Source organism: Thunnus thynnus, chromosome 22 (assembly GCF_963924715.1).
Source record: "Thunnus thynnus chromosome 22, fThuThy2.1, whole genome shotgun sequence".
NCBI classification, from domain to species: domain Eukaryota; kingdom Metazoa; phylum Chordata; class Actinopteri; order Scombriformes; family Scombridae; genus Thunnus; species Thunnus thynnus.
In genome coordinates, this window is record NC_089538.1 from 26,778,348 (window position 1) to 26,798,576 (window position 20,229).

The following is a 20,229-nucleotide window of genomic DNA, read 5'->3' on the forward strand; positions in this document are numbered from 1 at the left end:
AGGTGTGTCTGATGGTGTGTTATATATATGTATATGTGTGTATATATTAATGTTCGTTAGGCGTGTGTCTGATGGTGTGTGTTATATATATGTATATGTCTATATTAATGTTTGTTAGGCGTGTGTCTGATGGTGTGTTATATATATATGTATATGTGTGTATATATTAATGTTCGTTAGGTGTGTGTCTGATGGTGTGTTATATATATGTATATGTGTGTATATATTAATGTTTGTTAGGCGTGTGTCTGATGGTGTGTGTTATATATATGTATATGTGTGTATATATTAATGTTCGTTAGGTGTGTGTCTGATGGTGTGTGTTATATATATGTATATGTGTGTATATATTAATGTTTGTTAGGCGTGTGTCTGATGGTGTGTTATATATATGTATATGTGTGTATATATTAATGTTTGTTAGGCGTGTGTCTGATGGTGTGTGTTATATATATGTATATGTGTGTATATATTAATGTTCGTTAGGTGTGTGTCTGATGGTGTGTGTTATATATATGTATATGTGTGTATATATTAATGTTCGTTAGGTGTGTGTCTGATGGTGTGTGTTATATATATGTATATGTGTGTATATATTAATGTTCGTTAGGCGTGTGTCTGATGGTGTGTGTTATATATATGTATATGTGTGTATATATTAATGTTCGTTAGGCGTGTGTCTGATGGTGTGTTATATATATATGTATATGTGTGTATATATTAATGTTCGTTAGGCGTGTGTCTGATGGTGTGTGTTATATATATGTATATGTGTGTATATATTAATGTTCGTTAGGTGTGTCTGATGGTGTGTGTTATATATATGTATATGTGTGTATATATTAATGTTCGTTAGGTGTGTGTCTGATGGTGTGTGTTATATATATGTATATGTGTGTATATATTAATGTTTGTTAGGCGTGTGTCTGATGGTGTGTTATATATATATGTATATGTGTGTATATATTAATGTTCGTTAGGCGTGTGTCTGATGGTGTGTGTTATATATATGTATATGTGTGTATATATTAATGTTTGTTAGGCGTGTCTGATGGTGTGTGTTATATATATGTATATGTGTGTATATATTAATGTTCGTTAGGTGTGTGTCTGATGGTGTGTGTTATATATATGTATATGTGTGTATATATTAATGTTTGTTAGGCGTGTGTCTGATGGTGTGTGTTATATATATGTATATGTGTGTATATATTAATGTTCGTTAGGTGTGTGTCTGATGGTGTGTGTTATATATATGTATATGTGTGTATATATTAATGTTCGTTAGGTGTGTGTCTGATGGTGTGTTATATATATGTATATGTGTGTATATATTAATGTTCGTTAGGTGTGTCTGATGGTGTGTGTTATATATATGTATATGTGTGTATATATTAATGTTCGTTAGGTGTGTGTCTGATGGTGTGTGTTATATATATGTATATGTGTGTATATATTAATGTTCGTTAGGCGTGTGTCTGATGGTGTGTGTTATATATATGTATATGTGTGTATATATTAATGTTCGTTAGGTGTGTGTCTGATGGTGTGTGTTATATATATGTATATGTGTGTATATATTAATGTTCGTTAGGTCTGTGTCTGATGGTGTGTGTTATATATATGTATATGTGTGTATATATTAATGTTCGTTAGGTGTGTCTGATGGTGTGTGTTATATATATGTATATGTGTGTATATATTAATGTTCGTTAGGTGTGTGTCTGATGGTGTGTGTTATATATATGTATATGTGTGTATATATTAATGTTCGTTAGGTGTGTGTCTGATGGTGTGTGTTATATATATGTATATGTGTGTATATATTAATGTTCGTTAGGTGTGTGTCTGATGGTGTGTGTTATATATATGTATATGTGTGTATATATTAATGTTCGTTAGGTGTGTGTCTGATGGTGTGTGTTATATATATGTATATGTGTGTATATATTAATGTTCGTTAGGTGTGTGTCTGATGGTGTGTGTTATATATATGTATATGTGTGTATATATTAATGTTCGTTAGGTGTGTGTCTGATGGTGTGTGTTATATATATGTATATGTGTGTATATATTAATGTTCGTTAGGAGTGTGTCTGATGGTGTGTGTTATATATATGTATATGTGTATATTAATGTTCGTTAGGCGTGTGTCTGATGGTGTGTGTTATATATATGTATATGTGTGTATATATTAATGTTCGTTAGGCGTGTGTCTGATGGTGTGTGTTATATATATGTATATGTGTGTATATATTAATGTTCGTTAGGTGTGTGTCTGATGGTGTGTGTTATATATATGTATATGTGTGTATATATTAATGTTCGTTAGGCGTGTGTCTGATGGTGTGTGTTATATATATGTATATGTGTGTATATATTAATGTTCATTAGGCGCTCGTTAGGCATTAATGCTCGTTAGGCATGTGTCTGATGGTGTGTGTTATATATATGTATATGTGTGTATATATTAATGTTCATTCGGCGCTCGTTAGGCATTAATGCTCGTTAGGCGCTCGTTAGGCATTAATGCTCGTTAGGCATGTGTCTGATGGTGTGTGTTATATATATGTATATGTGTGTATATATTAATGTTCATTCGGCGCTCGTTAGGCATTAATGCTCGTTAGGCATGTGTCTGATGGTGTGTGTTATATATATGTATATGTGTGTATATATTAATGTTCATTCGGCGCTCGTTAGGCATTAATGCTCGTTAGGCATGTGTCTGATGGTGTGGAAGATCCAGTCCATCTTGGTGCTCCAGCCTCCATGATGAGCGTCGTTCATCTGTTTGGTGAAATACTCCAGCGCCTCCTGCTGGCTCTTCTCTGAGAGACAGACAGACAGAAGGATGTGAGACAGGAAGTGATGTCACAAAGGATCATCTCTGGTCTCATGTTTCTATCAGTGACATCAACACTGTTCTCAAGTTAACAGTCAACAAAACAACAACAAACAAGAAACAACAAATACTTTTGACACCTGTTGTTTTGTTATAGTGCAGTTTAGTTATGAAGAAAACCTGTCTCTACCTGTCTCTCTCTCTACCTATCTCCGTCTCTACCTGTCTCTCTCTCTACCTATCTCCGTCTCTACCTGTCTCTCTCTCTACCTATCTCTGTCTCTACCTGTCTCTCTCTCTACCTATCTCCGTCTCTACCTGTCTCTGTCTCTACTTGTCTCCCTCTCTACCTGTCTCTCCCTATACCTGTCTCTCTCTCTACCTATCTCTGTCTCTACCTGTCTCTCTCTCTACCTATCTCCGTCTCTACCTGTCTCTGTCTCTACTTGTCTCCCTCTCTACCTGTCTCTCCCTATACCTGTCTCTCTCTCTACCTGTCTCTCTCTCTACCTGTCTCTGTCTCTACCTGTCTCCCTCTCTACCTGTCTGTCTCTCTACCCGTCTCTCTTACCCAGAGCCAGGGTCTTCCTCAGGTAGGCGATGTCGTCGAAGCTCTGCAGTTCGGGCATCCCGCAGCCGAGCAGGAGGGAGAACAGGTTGATGAAGAGGCTGGCGTGCTGCCGGATGGCCAGGTAAGCTTTATAGCACATCTCCTGGAACCTGAAACACAGACAGGTAGACGTAGAGTGAGACGGGCAGAGAGGGAGACAGCAGCGTTACAGTATGACAGGTGAGGTGCAGGTGAGACCTCTCAAACTCTTTGGTCTTGGTGGACTCCTGGACTCCTTTACTGATGACGATGAGGAAGTCCTGCGTCAGCACGAAGGGAACTCGCTCCCGCTTGTAACCAAACTTCTTCTTCTTGTGATCCAGGAAGTGACCGAAGTCGATGTGGAACAGCTGCAGGAAGAGGCGGAGCTCAAGTGAGGATCAGGTGAGACTCAGTGAGCTCAGTGAGGCTCAGAGAGGGTCAATAAGGGTCAGTGAGGCTCAGTGAGGCTCAGCGAGGGTCAATAAGGGTCAGTGAGGCTCAGCGAGGCTCAGCGAGGCTCAATGAGGGTCAGTGAGCTCAGTGAGGCTCAGCGAGGGTCAATAAGGGTCAGTGAGGCTCAGTGAGGCTCAGCGAGGGTCAATAAGGGTCAGTGAGGCTCAGCGAGGCTCAGCGAGGCTCAATGAGGCTCAGCGAGGCTCAGCGAGGGTCAGCGAGGCTCAGCGAGGCTCAGCGAGGGTCAATAAGGGTCAGTGAGGCTCAGCGAGGCTCAGCGAGGCTCAATGAGGCTCAGCGAGGCTCAGCGAGGGTCAGCGAGGCTCAGCGAGGCTCAGTGAGGCTCAGTAAGGCTCAGCGAGGCTCAGCGAGGCTCAGCGAGGCTCAATGAGGGTCAGTGAGGCTCAGTAAGGCTCAGTAAGGCTCAGCGAGGCTCAGCGAGGATCAATAAGGGTCAGTGAGGCTCAGTGAGGCTCAGTGAGGCTCAGTGAGGCTCAGCGAGGGTCAGTGAGGCTCAGTGAGGCTCAGTAAGGCTCAGCGAGGCTCAGCGAGGATCAATAAGGGTCAGTGGGGCTCAGTGAGGCTCAGTGAGGCTCAGCGAGGCTCAGCGAGGGTCAGTGAGGCTCAGTGAGGCTCAGTAAGGCTCAGCGAGGCTCAATGAGGCTCAGCGAGGGTCAGTGAGGCTCAGTGAGGCTCAGTAAGGCTCAGCGAGGCTCAATGAGGGTCAGTGAGGCTCAGTGAGGCTCAGTGAGGCTCAGTGAGGCTCAGCGAGGGTCAGTGAGGCTCAGTGAGGGTCAGCGAGGGTCAGTGAGGCTCAGTGAGGGTCAGTGAGGCTCAGTGAGGGTCAGTGAGGCTCAGTGAGGCTCAGTGAGGGTCAGCGAGGATCAATAAGGGTCAGTGAGGGTCAGTGAGGGTCAGTGAGGCTCAGTGAGGGTCAGCGAGGATCAATAAGGGTCAGTGAGCTCAGTGAGGCTCAGCGAGGCTCAGCGAGGCTCAGCGAGGCTCAGCGAGGCTCAATGAGGGTCAGTGAGCTCAGTGAGGCTCAGCGAGGCTCAATGAGGGTCAGTGAGCTCAGCGAGGCTCAATGAGGCTCAGCGAGGCTCAGTGAGTTCAGTGCAGGAGAACACTTACAGAGTCAGGACTCACCTGTCCGTTCTCCTTCACCATGATGTTGGAGTTGTGTCGGTCACCAATTCCCAGAATGAATGTTGCTACGCAGTAACCTGCACACGACCTGGTGAACAGGTCGATGGCCCGGTCATACCTGAGAGACAGACAGGAGGGTGGTGAGACGAGTCAGACAAACAGGAGGGTGGTGAGACAAGTCAGACAAACAGGAGGGTGGTGAGACGAGTCAGACAAACAGGAGGGTGGTGAGACAAGTCAGACAGGCAGGAGGGTGGTGAGACGAGTCAGACAGGCAGGAGGGTGGTGAGACGAGTCAGACAGACAGGAGGGAGGTGAGACAGACAGACAAGACAGACAGGAGGGTGGTGAGACAGACAGACGAGACAGACAGGTACTCACGCCTCTCCCCGGTTCTTGTCTTTGATCCAGTGGTGCAGGGTGTTGGAGTTGAACTGCAGCGCCCCCTTCAGGCCTCCTTTACACTGAATCTGCATGATGGTGAAACTGTGCTTCACCACCTCGATCAGACCCACACAGTCCCCGATGGACAGGCAGCCGTACGGCAGCATGCTGCGCACACACAAACACACACGCAGTTAGCCAGCTGTGTGATGATGTCATAGACACTGATGATGTCACTGCTCTCACCGCAGGTCCAGGCCCTGGTTCTGCCAGATGTTCTCCATGATCTTAATGATCTGCAGAGTCAGCATGTCCTGACGCAGGTCTGCAAGACACAGGTTACTCATTACATTACCCGCAACCCCTGTTAGCATGGTTAGCTTTCTCCATTGAAAACAGTGCTGTTGTTAGCACTGAGCTAGCTACCGTCTCCGTTTTTGAAGATGATTTCGTTGTTGGTGAAGAGCAGCTCGGACATGATGTCGGGGTTTTCCCAGTTCAACCACAGGGGGCGCTTCGCTGACGACATGATCCTGCACTCCTCCAGCCTGGAGAAACAACACTTTATTGCACTTTACTGCGCTTTACTTCACTTAACTGCACTTTACTGCACTCCTCCAGACTGGAGACACAACACTTTACTGCGCTTTACTGCATTTTACTGCACTTCACTGCACTCCTTCAGCCTGGAGGACCAATGTCTATCTGCAGTCTTGCAGATAACCCCCCCTCTCGACCCTTAAACTAACCCTAATCATCCCCCTCCTCATGCCTAAAGCTAACCAAGGGTGTGTCATGTAGTAAAGTGATTGTCTCGTGTAGCAAGACTTCACTGCACTTTACTTCTTTATGTCTTCACCTGAGCCTTTGACTGCTTTCAGGCATTTTATCTGCTTTCAGCACTTACACCTCAGCAGATACTTCAACCCACTTCTTTTACTCACACTTCAGTTCATTTAGTTAGTTAGTTAGTTTAGTAAAGTAGTTAAGTTCAGCTACTTAATTAATTTAAAGTATATAAGTTTAATTACTTTGTTTAGTAAAGCAGTTTAGTTACTTAGTTTAGTAAAGTAGTTTAGTTAGTTTAGTAAGGGAGTTAAGTTTAATTATTTATTAGTTGAGTAAAGTAGGTAAGTTTACTTTAATAAAGTTATTAAGTTTAGTTGGTTAAGTAAAATAGTTACATTTGTTAATTAGTTTAGTAAGGTAGTTACATTTAATTACTTAGTTTAGTAAAGTAGTTCAGTTTAGTTTCGTGAAGTAGTTAAAGTAGTTCAGTTTAGTTAGTTTAGCTTACTAAACTAACTAAACTTAATGACTTCACTAGTTTAGTTCAGTCAACCAGTTGGTTACTTGATTGGTTGTTTAGTTAGTTAGGTTGCTAGTTAGGTAGGTTGGTCAGTTTGTTAGTAGGTTAGTAGGTAGGTATGTAGTTAGGTCAGTTTGAAAGTCGGTAGGCAGTTAGGTCGTTGGGATGGTCAGAAGGTAGGTAAGTAGGTAGGTCGGTCAGTTGGTCCATCAGTTGGTCGGTCGGTGGGTAGGTAGGTAGTTTGGTCGGTTGGACAGTCAGTAGGTAGTTAGGTAGGTCAGTCGGTCGGTCGGTCAGTAGGTCAGTAGGTCAGTAGGTAATTAGGTAGGTTGGTTGGTCGGTTGGTCGGTTGGACAGTCAGTAGGCAGTTAGGTAGGTAGGTTGGTCGGTCGGTCGGTAAGTCGGTCGGTCGGTCAGTAGGTCAGTAGGTAATTAGGTAGGTAGGTTGGTCGGTCGGTCGGTAAGTCGGTCGGTCAGTAGGTCAGTAGGTCAGTAGGTAGGTAGGTAGGTAGGTAGGTCTGTCAGTCGGTCGGTCGGTAGGTAGGTAGGTAGGTAGGTTGGTCGGTCGGTTGGTCAGTCAGTAGGTAGGCAGGTAGGTCGGTAGGTAGGTTGGTCGGTCGGTCAGTAGGTCAGTAGGTAGGTAGGTTGGTCGGTCGGTCAGTAGGTCAGTAGGTAGGTAGGTTGGTCGGTCAGTCGGTCGGTCGGTAGGTAGGTAGGTAGGTTGGTCGGTCGGTCAGTCAGTAGGTAGGCAGGTAGGTCGGTAGGTAGGTAGGTCGGTCGGTCGGTCGGTCGGTCGGTCGGTCGGTCAGTAGGTAGGTAGGTAGGTAGGTCGGTCGGTCAGTCAGTAGGTAGGCAGGTAGGTCGGTAGGTAGGTAGGTCGGTCGGTCGGTCGGTCGGTCGGTCGGTCGGTCGGTAGGTAGGTAGGTAGGTCGGTCGGTCAGTCAGTAGGTAGGCAGGTAGGTTGGAGGTGTGTAGGTACTTAAAGTGCTACCTGAGGTTTCCCAGCTGGTGAACAGGGTTCAGAGGAGAGACGAATCCCTGCAGAGCCTCCATGTAATCTGGACGAGACATGTGTTCAACCAGGAACTTCATCTGAGTCTATCAACCAATCACAACACATTAACACGTCATCATCAACCAATCACAACATGATTATATTATTATTATATAATTTCAAATGTGACATTAAAACATTTCTGTAACACTTTTTTAAATGTGTACTTTTGTACTTGTGTGTGTGTCATACTTTCTGTGTCTCGTCCTTCTTCTCTTGTTTGAGTGTGTCTGTCAGGTTCACCAGTTTATCCATGGCCTCCACCTGCACACACACACACGCACACACACACACACATACATACACACACACACAGTCATGTTATTGGCTGTAGTACCACACTCAAACACTAGATGGCAGCAGCTTCAGGTTAATGACGGAACCGCTGCTCACCTGTCTGTTCAGGTGTTTCAGGTACATGCCACAGGCTCTGCAGAAAGCTTCCAGCAGCAGACCAAAGCGTCGGGACACTGTCTTGTTGTGCATCTCTGACCTGTGAACAGTGTTTCTGTTAGTTTGAACAGATTAAGTAACATATTTATCTAAAACTAATCATGTAAAAGTAGTAAATTAGTATATGAATTATTGATCCAGTCACCACTGAGGATCACAGGGTGGCGATAAAGATAAGCTTTACAGCTTTTGGGTGACCTGCTCCTTTAATCCACAGATAATCTTACTCACTTGAGATGCCAGAAGAAGAAGTGTCCTATCCTTTGATTGGTCAGAGCTTTCTTGATCAGGAAACGAGCCAGAGGATTGTCCAGGTACATCTCGTACTTTAACACCTGGAAAACACCATTTCTTTTTGTCTTAAAGATACATGTGCTGTCAAATAATATATAAATACAACTAATAAAGTTTTACAGAATTCAACTTGTAAGTTTTATGTGGAACACACCTGTTGTGTATTTTGGGCTAGCATGAATCACAGAGTGAGGAGCACAAAAGGGATTGTGGGTAACCTAGCCTCTGTTCAGTTTTTTTGTTAGCCATGCTGCTATGAACATGCAGCAGTTGCAGAATAAAATGACAAACGTTCAGTCGGTGTATGGGTTATAACTGTACAGGTAACAAAACTGTTAAGGACATAACAAAAAGCAGTGATGAGGACGTCTGAACTGACACATGTTGTCCGCAATGGAGGAGTGGCATCCTCTCTATTTTTCCTGTTGATGCCTTGCACTGACCCAGGTGATAGATGGTGCCGGTGTGCAGAGTGTGCGCTATGTGTGCTTAAGGTAGATATTGCTGCCAGCTAAAAGGGGAGGATTATATCCTATATATAGGTTATATCCAAAACTCTTAAGGATGTAACTGCACCTGCACCAGGTGCTGTACCATAAGGTGAGTTTGTAAACGTACCTGTACGAGCTGCAACAGGTACTGCGACAGCTTGTCGTCTGTCAGACCTTGAACCAAACAGCGCAGCGCAAACTCTCTGACCATCGGATCAGGAAAGTTACAGTCCAACAACTCCAGAGCCGACTCGGGCTCCATCAGAGGCCACTCCTTCAGCAGACAGTACATCTGAGGAGGAGGAAGAGAGACAGGTAACAGACAGGTGACTGATGAGTTTAACTGACATATTCAGAGAATCCGTCCTGACAGTAAAAGTGTGTTTTTTACCTGTGACGCTTCGTCTCTGGAGTTCCATTTAACAGACAGAAGGAGCTTTGGAAGAGATTCTGGGATGTTTACACAGTAATGTCTGCAGAGAGAGAGACAGATAGACAGACAGACAGGTAAAGACAAAGATACAAAAGTAGGGACAGGTGCAGACACTTGTGTCTCCATAGTAAGCTCCGCCCCCCCCTGTGTCTCCACAGTAAACCCGCCCCTCACCTGTGTCTCCACAGTAAGCCCCGCCCCTCACCTGTGTCTCCAGAGGAAGTCCTTCTCTTGCTCAGAGAGCTCATAGAGAGGATCTTTGGAGCAGAGAGACCGAAGTTGCTCCCCATCTGCTGCTGAAACACTGCTGTCACACGCCAGACGACTGCTCTGAGAGACAGACAGGTGGATTATTTATTTATTTGTTATTATTTATTTATTATTACCAGTCCATGGCAGCAGTTGAATATATATTACCACTGTGCAGCGATGCTCGCAGAAACAAGACCTTCATGGGAGAGTCAGTAGAAGAAAACCTTACCTGATCCTCATCATAAAATCCAACATCAGAAGTGAAACAGAACATCTACAGAAGCCTGAAGCATTTAGGAAACAAGTGCTGTGGACTGATGACGTTAAAATAGAATCAATCAGCAAAGGTATGTTTGGAGAAAACAAGAAGCAGCATCTCATGAAAAGAACAGCTTGCCAGCTGTTAAACATGTAGGTGGATCCATCATGTTATCAGGAACAGGAAACAATGCAGGGCTGGAGGGAAGAATGGATTCCACTAAATACCAGCAAATTCTGGAAGCAAACATCACAACGTCTGTAAAATAGCTGAAGCTGAGAAGAGGACGTCTTCTCCAACAGGATAATGATCCTAAACATACCTCCAAATCCACCATGGATGACCTCAACAGACACCAGCTGAAGGATTAGGAATGGCCCTCACAGTCCCCTGACTTAAACATTACTGAAAATCTGTGTGTAGATCTTTAAAGAGCTGTGCATGCAAGACGAACAACGAATATTGCAGAGCTAGAGGCCTTTTGTAGGAAGAATGAGAGAAAATCCCAAATACAATAACTGAAAGACGGTTAGTTGCAAAAAGCGTTTGCAAGCTGTGATATCTGCCAGAGGAGGATTACTGACTACTGACTATGCAGGGCCCAAACTTTCATTTCATTGTATTATTTATTTTTTAATTTTTGTTCAATTTCTGATGTTTTATATACATATATATATATTTACATATACATATTTATATGTACCAATCCGTGGCAGTAGTTGTAGCCAAGCTCTCGGCTGATGGTCCAGTTGGCGTGTTCTTCTATCTGCTGCTCATCAGGAAACACCACCGTCTGATTAAACCAGGAGAACTCCAGCTCAACACAGGGAGTCTCCTGCAGAGGATGAGAGAATCAATCACACATTTCATCAATGGAATCAGGATCAATCAGATATCTTTACTGGTACTGATAGAAAGAGGTGCTGTGTACCTTGTTGGGATTTGAACCAGCGACCCCAATGGGATTGAGTAAGTCCTCCAGGCCATGAGGGACGGGCCACAGACTGAGGGCAACTTTACCCGAAACCAAAATGTCCTGATAGTCAAAGAGGTTCACATTCCCCCAGGCTAGAGGACAGTGCTCCTGGCAGACAGACAGACAGGTGGGGGGGGGCAGGTTCTATCAGATACTTGACAGTTTGTTCATTCTCTCACTGTTATTGGTTCCTACCAAGCGGAAACCTCCAGGGCTGAAAAATGAAGCCAAAAACTGCAGTACCTCGAATGGCCACTTGAGGCTGGTTCTATAAGCGAGTCAATCCCCATAGACCCCATAGACCCCCATAGACCCTATAGACCCCATAGACCCCATAGACCCTATAGACCCCATAGACCCCCATAGACCCTATAGACCCCTATAGACCCCCATAGACCCCATAGATCTCCATAGACCCTCACAGACCCCATAGACCCCATGGTAAAATGTGCAACTTAACAGCAGAAATAAACATGTTTACAACCTGGTCTCTATAGCTAATTTATGACAACTGTACAGGGGGGGAATTTTTTCTTTAAACTCGACAGCTACATCCGTATTTTTTACAGTCTACGGTTCCTACATGTTTCTCTCACTCTGTCATCGGTTCCTTCATGTTTCTCTCACTCTGTCATTGGTTCCTACATGTTTCTTTCACTCTGTCATCGGTTCCTACATGTTTCTCTCACTCTGTCATCGGTTCCTACATGTTTCTCTCACTCTGTCATCGGTTCCTTCATGTTTCTTTCACTCTGTCATCGGTTCCTTCATGTTTCTCTCACTCTGTCATCGGTTCCTACATGTTTCTCTCACTCTGTCATCGGTTCCTTCATGTTTCTCTCACTCTGTCATCGGTTCCTTCATGTTTCTCTCACTCTGTCATTGGTTCCTACATGTTTCTCTCACTATGTCATTGGTTCCTACATATTTCTCTCACTCTGTCATTGGTTCCTTCATGTTTCTCTCACTTTGTCATTGGTTCCTTCATGTTTCTCTCACTCTGTCATCGGTTCCTACATGTTTCTCTCACTATGTCATCGGTTCCTTCATGTTTCTCTCACTCTGTCATTGGTTCCTACATGTTTCTTTCACTCTGTCATCGGTTCCTACATGTTTCTCTCACTCTGTCATCGGTTCCTTCATGCTTCTCTCACTCTGTCATTGGTTCCTACATGTTTCTTTCACTCTGTCATCGGTTCCTACATGTTTCTCTCACTCTGTCATCGGTTCCTACATGTTTCTCTCACTCTGTCATCGGTTCCTTCATGTTTCTCTCACTCTGTCATCGGTTCCTACATGTTTCTCTCACTATGTCATCGGTTCCTTCATGTTTCTCTCACTCTGTCATTGGTTCCTACATGTTTCTTTCACTCTGTCATCGGTTCCTACATGTTTCTCTCACTCTGTCATCGGTTCCTTCATGTTTCTCTCACTCTGTCATCGGTTCCTTCATGTTTCTCTCACTCTGTCATTGGTTCCTACATGTTTCTCTCACTATGTCATTGGTTCCTACATATTTCTCTCACTCTGTCATTGGTTCCTTCATGTTTCTCTCACTTTGTCATTGGTTCCTTCATGTTTCTCTCACTCTGTCATCGGTTCCTACATGTTTCTCTCACTATGTCATCGGTTCCTTCATGTTTCTCTCACTCTGTCATCGGTTCCTACATGTTTCTCTCACTATGTCATCGGTTCCTACATGTTTCTCTCACTCTGTCATCGGTTCCTACATGTTTCTCTCACTCTGTCATCGGTTCCTACATGTTTCTCTCACTCTGTCATCGGTTCCTACATGTTTCTCTCACTATGTCATTGGTTCCTTCATGTTTCTCTCACTCTGTCATCGGTTCCTACATGTTTCTCTCACTCTGTCATTGGTTCCTTCATGTTTCTCTCACTCTGTCATTGGTTCCTTCATGTTTCTCTCACTCTGTCATTGGTTCATGTGTTCATGTGACCTCTTCTCTTTCCTATCCTACCTCCTTGGCTCCCTTCCTTCCCTTCACAGAGCAGATGGAAAGGCAGAGTCTGGCTGAGCGAGGGAGGTCCGCCAGGTAGATGTCGTAGGTCAGCCACTCGTTCCACCTGGAGACAGACAGGTAGTCAGACAGACAGGTAAAGAGACAGGGAGTGAGGCAGGTGTAGATGTAGTGGGATTTGTCGTGTTACTTAACATTTTTTGTCAGATTAGTATTTTCTTACTTTACTCAGACAGAACCTGAATTTTAAAAGCATTTAAACTGAGAATTTTCTCCATATATGTCAGCTGATTGTTTAGATCAATCTCCATGGCAACAACAGGTTTCTAATGTTCAACTTTATGGACTGTTAATGTAGAGTTCAGCTTGTTACCTGGGGTTGGAGCAGGGGACTCTTTGTGTGTTGACGTTGTCACAAAGCGGCTCTCCACCGTGATAAATACCTGTCCTCACATAGATCTACAAGCAAACACAAACAAGTTGAAGCAGCAGTTCTTCACAACATAAGTAGATCAGGTGGACTAAGGTAATTACACTTCAAAACACCTGCACACCTGTTCTGTGTCTCACACTTCCCCTGTTTTCATTTGAATATACAGTACTGTGTAAAAGTTTTAGGCACATTAGATGTTTAGATTCTTATCCATAATACGATATCATTAGAGAGGCATCTGATTGGTCCAAATGTATCTTGCAACATGACAACAAGCCCAAACACCCAGTCAGTCATAAAGAATATCTTAGACTTTTATACCATTGTTTAATTGTGTGTATTTATTAGGGGTGTCATGATTTAGATTCTAAATCAAAAATTTATCAAAATGAGCGTTCAATTTCGACCTTAGAAATCAAAAGCAGGATCGACGACTCTCCCATCCCCACCAAATCCGAGAAAAAAAATTATTTCAGAGATGACGCAGCATAGCGTACCGGTAGCCTGCAGCTGCATTACATTTTGAGACACAATGGCCACTGCTGGAGTTGGAGATGATGGAGAAACAATAGAACTGGAAATCCTCCTGCTTCTCTGAAGTCACTGATGTGGAAACACTTTGCCTCCCCCATGAGTCATGTAAACAACAAACACACTGTTGACAGAAAATTAGTTTGTAGGCTATGCTACACGCTGCAGTAACGTTGGAAATATATTGACAGATTTGGACTTTGTGGATCAATAACTCATAAGTGAAACATTAAAAAAAATGACACCTCTTTGCTACTGTAGTAATGTAGACAACAAGCTACGACCTTATTTTCACTAAAACGAGCCGTCCTCTGAGTTACGAATAACGCTGGTCTCTATGTACAGCTGACTGTGAGACGAGTGAGCAGGGACCGTTTACAATGTGCAACACTTAAACTTAGTTTGCTGCAGGTGAGGAAACTCAAGCTGTTGTTGTAAAGTTGTTTTTGTGTTTAACAGTTTGCTCCCAATTGAGTGGTGAAACGTAAAAGTTATTGTTATTACACTTAAATAATTATATTGCTATCACACTTGATACCATGTAGCCTATCCTTTTAAAGAAGAATTTGAAAGTGTAAGTGACAGCTGTTAGGGCATAAAACCAATGATCTGTTGATGTTTACAAATCAAGACTCAATAGCCTAACAATGTCATAGCTGTCAGTGCTGAAAAAAATGTTTAAATCGAAAATCTAATCAAATCATAACCTTAAAATCGAAAGTCAAATCCAGTCATGGATTCGGAAAATCGTGACACCCCTAGTATTTATATAATCCCTCTACTTATGTTTCTGAAACTTTCTTAATATATTTGCAAAGTATATTTTTAAGAAACATATAGTTTTAGTAGTTAAATTTGTTTAATTTATTTTGCAAATATAATGTTTTTGGTCAAGAAGAAATGGAATTTAATTTTAATGTATAAGTACTGAGAAATGACACTAAAGTAATATTGAATCTTGAATCACTTGAATATCCTCAGCAACAAGAAGAACAAGGAGTCCTGCATCAGATGGTTTGGCTCCCACAGAGCCCTGATCTCAACAGGGTCAGTCAGTCTGGGATTACATGAATGGACAGAAGCAGCTGAGACGCCGAAATCCACAGAACTGCAGCAACTTCTCCAAGATGCAGGAGCAACCCACCAGCCTAAAACTTTTGCACAGTACTGTATATCTGGATGTGTAGTAGAGTGTGATAAGATCTCTTATATAAGGAGCCAAAAGTCCACAAAAGCAGCACTGATGTACAATAAAAACATGGAACTCAACTTAAGCTCCAGGCAGCAACAGATTTTAAATCCATACTCTCAGACCAAAGTTTAACTTTCAAAAGTTATTCTACCTTCTATTTCAAACTCTGTAGAGACACCCGAGCTGTTGAGGTCAGTCTACAAAGAGACACAAAACAAAGAGAGACAGACCTTGTCAATGTCTCTGATGTTGACGTTGACGTACGTGGCACAGAGCAGTCGGACCCTCAGCAGAGTGTTAAAGGCCCACAGAGAGCGAGGAGGAGAACCATCACCCCCTCCTGGACACGGAGATGGCTGAGGAGTCCGGCGACTGTAAAACAAACAACAAACATCCTCTACCTAGCTGCAGTACACCTGTACATGCTCCTGATTGGTTCATATACTGATTGGCTGTTGTACCTGTATGAAGGTGTGACGAAGCCAGAGGCAGGTAGCTGAGAGTAGAGGCTATCTTTAGAGACAAGCATCAGGTGAGGAAGACGACCCACAATGATACAGGAGCGGATGTACTACAGGCAGACAGACAAGTAAACAGGTAAAGGGACAGCCAGTGAGACAGGTTGGTTTATAGAGCTCGTCCATAAGAATCTTTCAGAATGAAACCGGTACCTTGTACTGACTGAGAGGATACTTCTCCAACAGGTACTCATCACAGCCACACACCTGAGGAGAAAGACAGGTGAGTCAGACAGGCAGTTGTTTGTTACTGTCTCTGGTACTCTTGGACAAAGTCAGACAGATGAGTCAGAGAGACAGGTGTACCTTCAGGATGTACTGTCCCTGGTACTCCTGGACACAGAGGCGGAGCTGCTGAGGTGAAAGGTGCATGGATCGGCTTTTCTTCCTGATGGACTCTGCTATCAGCTGCTCAGGTAGACTGTCATGACTCACCTGTAGAAACACACAACGGTGTTAGGGGGAGGCGGAGACACAGCACATGACCCAAGAACCAGAAACCAAACAGGACTTCACTGTAATAAATCGACCTGGATTCCTAATGAGTACATGAACTTCCGAGCTTCTAACGGGTAAATTGAACTTAATTAGCTAAACTTTAATTAAATTAAACCCTTGTAACGTTGTTAATGTTAATATAAATAAAGAGATTCAGTTACTGCTGCTGTCTTACAAGAAGGACTTGACACAAACCAGCACATGCAGTGTTACCTTCAGTGTGTATTTCTGTTTGGAGTTGGACGGAGACACGATCACCCAGATAGTCACAATCAACCTCCCTGTAGACAGACAGGTAGAAAGAAAGACAGGTAAAGCATCACCTTACATCAATTTTTGTTATTGTATCCCAAGAGACTCCTAGGATTCAGTGTCCTTCAAGGTTTTACTCATGGAGGGACTAACAGGCACAGGCCTGTACCTGTTAGTGGGCAAAGGTCTGTGTGTGCAAGTGACCACTGGGTGAAGGCCTGTACCTTTAAGTACCTACTGGGCAGAGGCCTGTACCCATTAGTAACTACTGGGCGAAGGCCTATACCCGTTACTAACTACCGGGCAAACCCTGTACCCATTAGTGACTACTGGGCAAAGGCCTATACCAGTTACTAACTACCAGAAGAAGGCCTATACCCGTTACTAACTACCGGGCAAAGGCCTGTACCCATTAGTCCCTCCATGCGGCCTCTGGGAGTCCTGGTCCTGCAGCTCACTCTGAGTCAGTACCTTTGTCTAGCTTGCTGTAGATGTGCTGTGGGAGTTGGGCACTGGATTCCACATTGGGGGGGTAAACGTAGAGTGCTTGGCTGTGGGCCCCACCCCCCTCCCTCTCCTCCATGGCCTCTCTGCACACGCTCAGTATAGAGCGGCGGAAGTCCTGAACCTCTGGATCCTTCAACATCTCAAACTCACAGACTGGCATCCCAATGGCAAACCCTGCACACAGGGACCAAGTTAGTCTGTGGTGGGAGGGTAGGGGGTGGAGGGTTGGAGTCATCACACCACCAACACTGGCTATGAGATGTTCGGTGACTCAGTATGGGCTGGAGATGAGATGTTTGGTGATGGACCGATGTCTGTGATGAGGTTGTGACAGGTCGGTCAGATTGTGTGGTGATGAGGGGATGACAGGTTGGTCAGGTGGTTAGGTGATGAGGTGATAGCAGGTTGGTCAGGTGATGAGGTGGTGACAGGTCTTTCAGGTGAGTGTTACCTATCTCTCGGTTCAGGATCTTTTCTTCCCGGTTGCCCAGCGGCTCAATGACCTTCAGGATTGGGTGAAACAGTCGGAGGTCGCACAGCCGCCTTGTCTCGTCATAAAACTCCTCCCTCTCTGCCTCCTGAGTCACACCCACAAAGATGTAACTCGACTCCTCCTGACCAATCAGAGAGCTGATATTATTACCTGTAGTAATGGATGAAGGAGGCGGGGTCAAAGGTCAGACTGAGTGTACCTGCAGCAGGTGATACAGTGGGTACTTCCTGGCCTCCGTGAAGAGCTGCTGTTTGATGCTGATGAGAGGAGTTTCTCTAAGACACTCCAGACTCACCATCATCCCTGAGACACGTTGGGAACAGTTAGAGAACAGTAGAACATCAACAAAACATCACCAGAACATCATCCCTTAACATAGGAGAAAACTAGAACAGAAAAGAGTTGTACCGTTGGGGAGGCAACAGTCCACCAGGATGCGGGGGGGCATCAGGTGGAGCCCCCACAGTTCCCCTGATGACGGCCTGGGCGCCATGGCAACCACCAATCTCAAGCCACCTCACCTCAGCACTGGGCTACCTGTACAGACAGACAGACACACAGACAGACAAACAGGTAAACAGACTCTTTAGCCCTGATTAGTTTTAAACTGGACCATGTTTGTACCAGTTGAACTCGCTTTGACTCAGAATCAGAAAATAATTAGCCCTGTTTGGTCCTGTATCTGGCCCAGTCTTCTGGTTATAGTGTCTGTGGAGTCAAATGACAAATACAATGATGATGATGATGATGATGATGAAAAGATGTGAAATATCATAATTATTATATTTCACATATAACATGTCAAAAAACTGTATATGCCTTTATCATCCTTTAAAAACATGTGAGCAGATGTGAATGTAGAACATGAGAAAATATTTCATGAACACCTGGTTCATCATGTGGTTTTTGGACATTATACGTACGTTCTTGTATGTAACATGTGACATGACAAAAGAAAAGCTAATATGACACATAGTTTATCATGTATATATATAATCACATGCAAACTGACTGTCCCTTAAACACATTATGTACATGAGAAATTCACTTTTCAAAAGTGCTATTTCTAAAAGGACACAAACTCACCCAAATGTTACTTGTTTAATTATTTTCTTTGCATTTATTTCCTTTGTTGAGAAAATAATTGTATTTCTTAAAATATTTTTACTTGTCATGTGTCTTTGTGTTTCCCTTTATTTCCTCACATCATTTGTGTCTATATAAAGACTGTTTCTATTAATAAATGTAACCTCTCTGTCGTCCACATGTCTTCTGATTGTCTTTGTGTCTTTGTGTGTTTTCAATGAAGCCGTCAAACAAAGAGCCGAAAGTAGGACACACACAAACACACACACACACACACACACACACACACACACATTCTGACAGACAAAAGCAGCATCAGTGTGTGTGTGTGTGTGTGTGTTTCCTGTCGCTCTGTGAGGAAGCCGATTTCCTTCACAGTGATTTCACTGTTGACCAGCTGATTTAAAGGAGCAGTCCATCATGTTTTCACTGCATGACTGACACAAAACTTTCACCGTTTCACCGTCAATTAAATGAAACAGATTCAAATACAGCGAGTCAAGAAAACTGTCCTCTGAACAGTTTAAATCTCAATCATTAGAGTTTTTCTCTGATGAAAACTAAGAAATATAACTCACAAAGACTACAGGATGAAAAATGGAACCTCCCCTAATCTGGAACTGATGGGGAACATCATTATCATTATTATCAATATTATTATTATTATCACAATCACAATAATTATAATAATAATTATTATTTGTAGTAGTTTTGACATGAAACAAATACTTTCCAGATTATCTCTAGAGTCTCCACCCTGGCCTCTGACTGACAGATGGTGTCACTAATCACACACTCGGTGTTTGTTTTCAGAGACACAGCGGGTGGTGGAGAGGTCAGAGGAAACATCATCAGTATCACTGAAAACTGCTGTCAGCGCCTCCTACAGGCTGCAGACTTCATTACAACATGAATGACTGCTGTGGAGATAAAACATGTCCAGTTTGTCCTGATGGGGGCGCTACACAACCACAGTGTTACAGCCTCTGTTACGAAAAAGAGCGCAACATTTATGAGAATAAAATCATCATATTTTGAGAATAAAGTTGTCATATAATTTGGGATTAAAATTGTCATAATTTGGGATTAAGGTCTTCATATTTTGAGGATATAGTTGTCATATTTTGAGGATATAGTAGTCATATTTTGAGAATAGCCTTTTCTCTTGTAAAACCATCACTAAACCTTTTTCTTGAGAGTACTAAAGTGCTGCCTTACTCTATAATTCATAGACTTTCTGTCACTGTGGTCGTGACTAGCCGTGGTTTAAAGGAAAAGTCTCATCTATCAGTTCATCAGTTCCAGGTGTGTCATGTGTTACTGTCTCTTTGAACTTACTGAAACATCTGGATCTGACAGACATTCAGAGCTCTGAAACATCTGGATCTGACAGACATTCAGAGCTCTGAAACATCTGGATCTGACAGACATTCAGAGCTCTGAAACATCTGGATCTGACAGACATTCAGAGCTCTGAAACATCTGGATCTGACAGACATTCAGAGCTTTGAAACATCTGGATCTGACAGACATTTAGAGCTCTGAAACATCTGGATCTGACAGACATTCAGAGCTCTGAAATATCTGGATCTGACAGACATTTAGAGCTCTGAAACATCTGGATCTGACAGGCATTTAGAGCTCTGAAATATCTGGATCTGACAGACATTTAGAGCTCTGAAACATCTGGATCTGACAGGCATTTAGAGCTCTGAAACATCTGGATCTGACAGACATTCAGAGCTCTGAAACATCTGGATCTGACAGACATTCAGAGCTCTGAAACATCTGGATCTGAC

At 43.4% G+C, this 20,229-nt stretch overlaps 1 protein-coding gene across 1 annotated transcript in view; it reads right to left on the minus strand.

Moving 5' to 3' along the window:
* Positions 1 to 1,929: 1,929 nt before the first annotated feature.
* Positions 1,930 to 20,229, minus strand: part of zgc:158659 (uncharacterized protein LOC791141 homolog) — a 19,190-nt gene continuing 890 nt past the window's right edge. Inside the window, exons 2-28 of the mRNA XM_067579565.1 lie at positions 17,753 to 17,881; positions 17,544 to 17,647; positions 17,303 to 17,465; positions 16,816 to 17,025; positions 16,306 to 16,373; positions 15,901 to 16,029; positions 15,748 to 15,801; positions 15,538 to 15,647; positions 15,307 to 15,448; positions 13,294 to 13,379; positions 12,921 to 13,026; positions 10,897 to 11,049; positions 10,669 to 10,800; positions 9,660 to 9,784; positions 9,413 to 9,494; positions 9,149 to 9,313; positions 8,468 to 8,571; positions 8,177 to 8,276; positions 7,976 to 8,047; positions 7,721 to 7,827; positions 5,847 to 5,968; positions 5,667 to 5,745; positions 5,418 to 5,588; positions 5,037 to 5,154; positions 3,654 to 3,805; positions 3,417 to 3,565; positions 1,930 to 2,831 (exon numbers count right to left, since the gene is read on the minus strand). Coding sequence (XP_067435666.1) covers positions 2,707 to 2,831; positions 3,417 to 3,565; positions 3,654 to 3,805; positions 5,037 to 5,154; positions 5,418 to 5,588; positions 5,667 to 5,745; positions 5,847 to 5,968; positions 7,721 to 7,827; positions 7,976 to 8,047; positions 8,177 to 8,276; positions 8,468 to 8,571; positions 9,149 to 9,313; positions 9,413 to 9,494; positions 9,660 to 9,784; positions 10,669 to 10,800; positions 10,897 to 11,049; positions 12,921 to 13,026; positions 13,294 to 13,379; positions 15,307 to 15,448; positions 15,538 to 15,647; positions 15,748 to 15,801; positions 15,901 to 16,029; positions 16,306 to 16,373; positions 16,816 to 17,025; positions 17,303 to 17,465; positions 17,544 to 17,647; positions 17,753 to 17,837 — 3,213 coding nt within the window. The 5' untranslated portion in view covers positions 17,838 to 17,881 and the 3' untranslated portion in view covers positions 1,930 to 2,706. The remainder of the gene's footprint in view (positions 2,832 to 3,416; positions 3,566 to 3,653; positions 3,806 to 5,036; positions 5,155 to 5,417; positions 5,589 to 5,666; positions 5,746 to 5,846; positions 5,969 to 7,720; positions 7,828 to 7,975; positions 8,048 to 8,176; positions 8,277 to 8,467; positions 8,572 to 9,148; positions 9,314 to 9,412; positions 9,495 to 9,659; positions 9,785 to 10,668; positions 10,801 to 10,896; positions 11,050 to 12,920; positions 13,027 to 13,293; positions 13,380 to 15,306; positions 15,449 to 15,537; positions 15,648 to 15,747; positions 15,802 to 15,900; positions 16,030 to 16,305; positions 16,374 to 16,815; positions 17,026 to 17,302; positions 17,466 to 17,543; positions 17,648 to 17,752; positions 17,882 to 20,229) is intronic.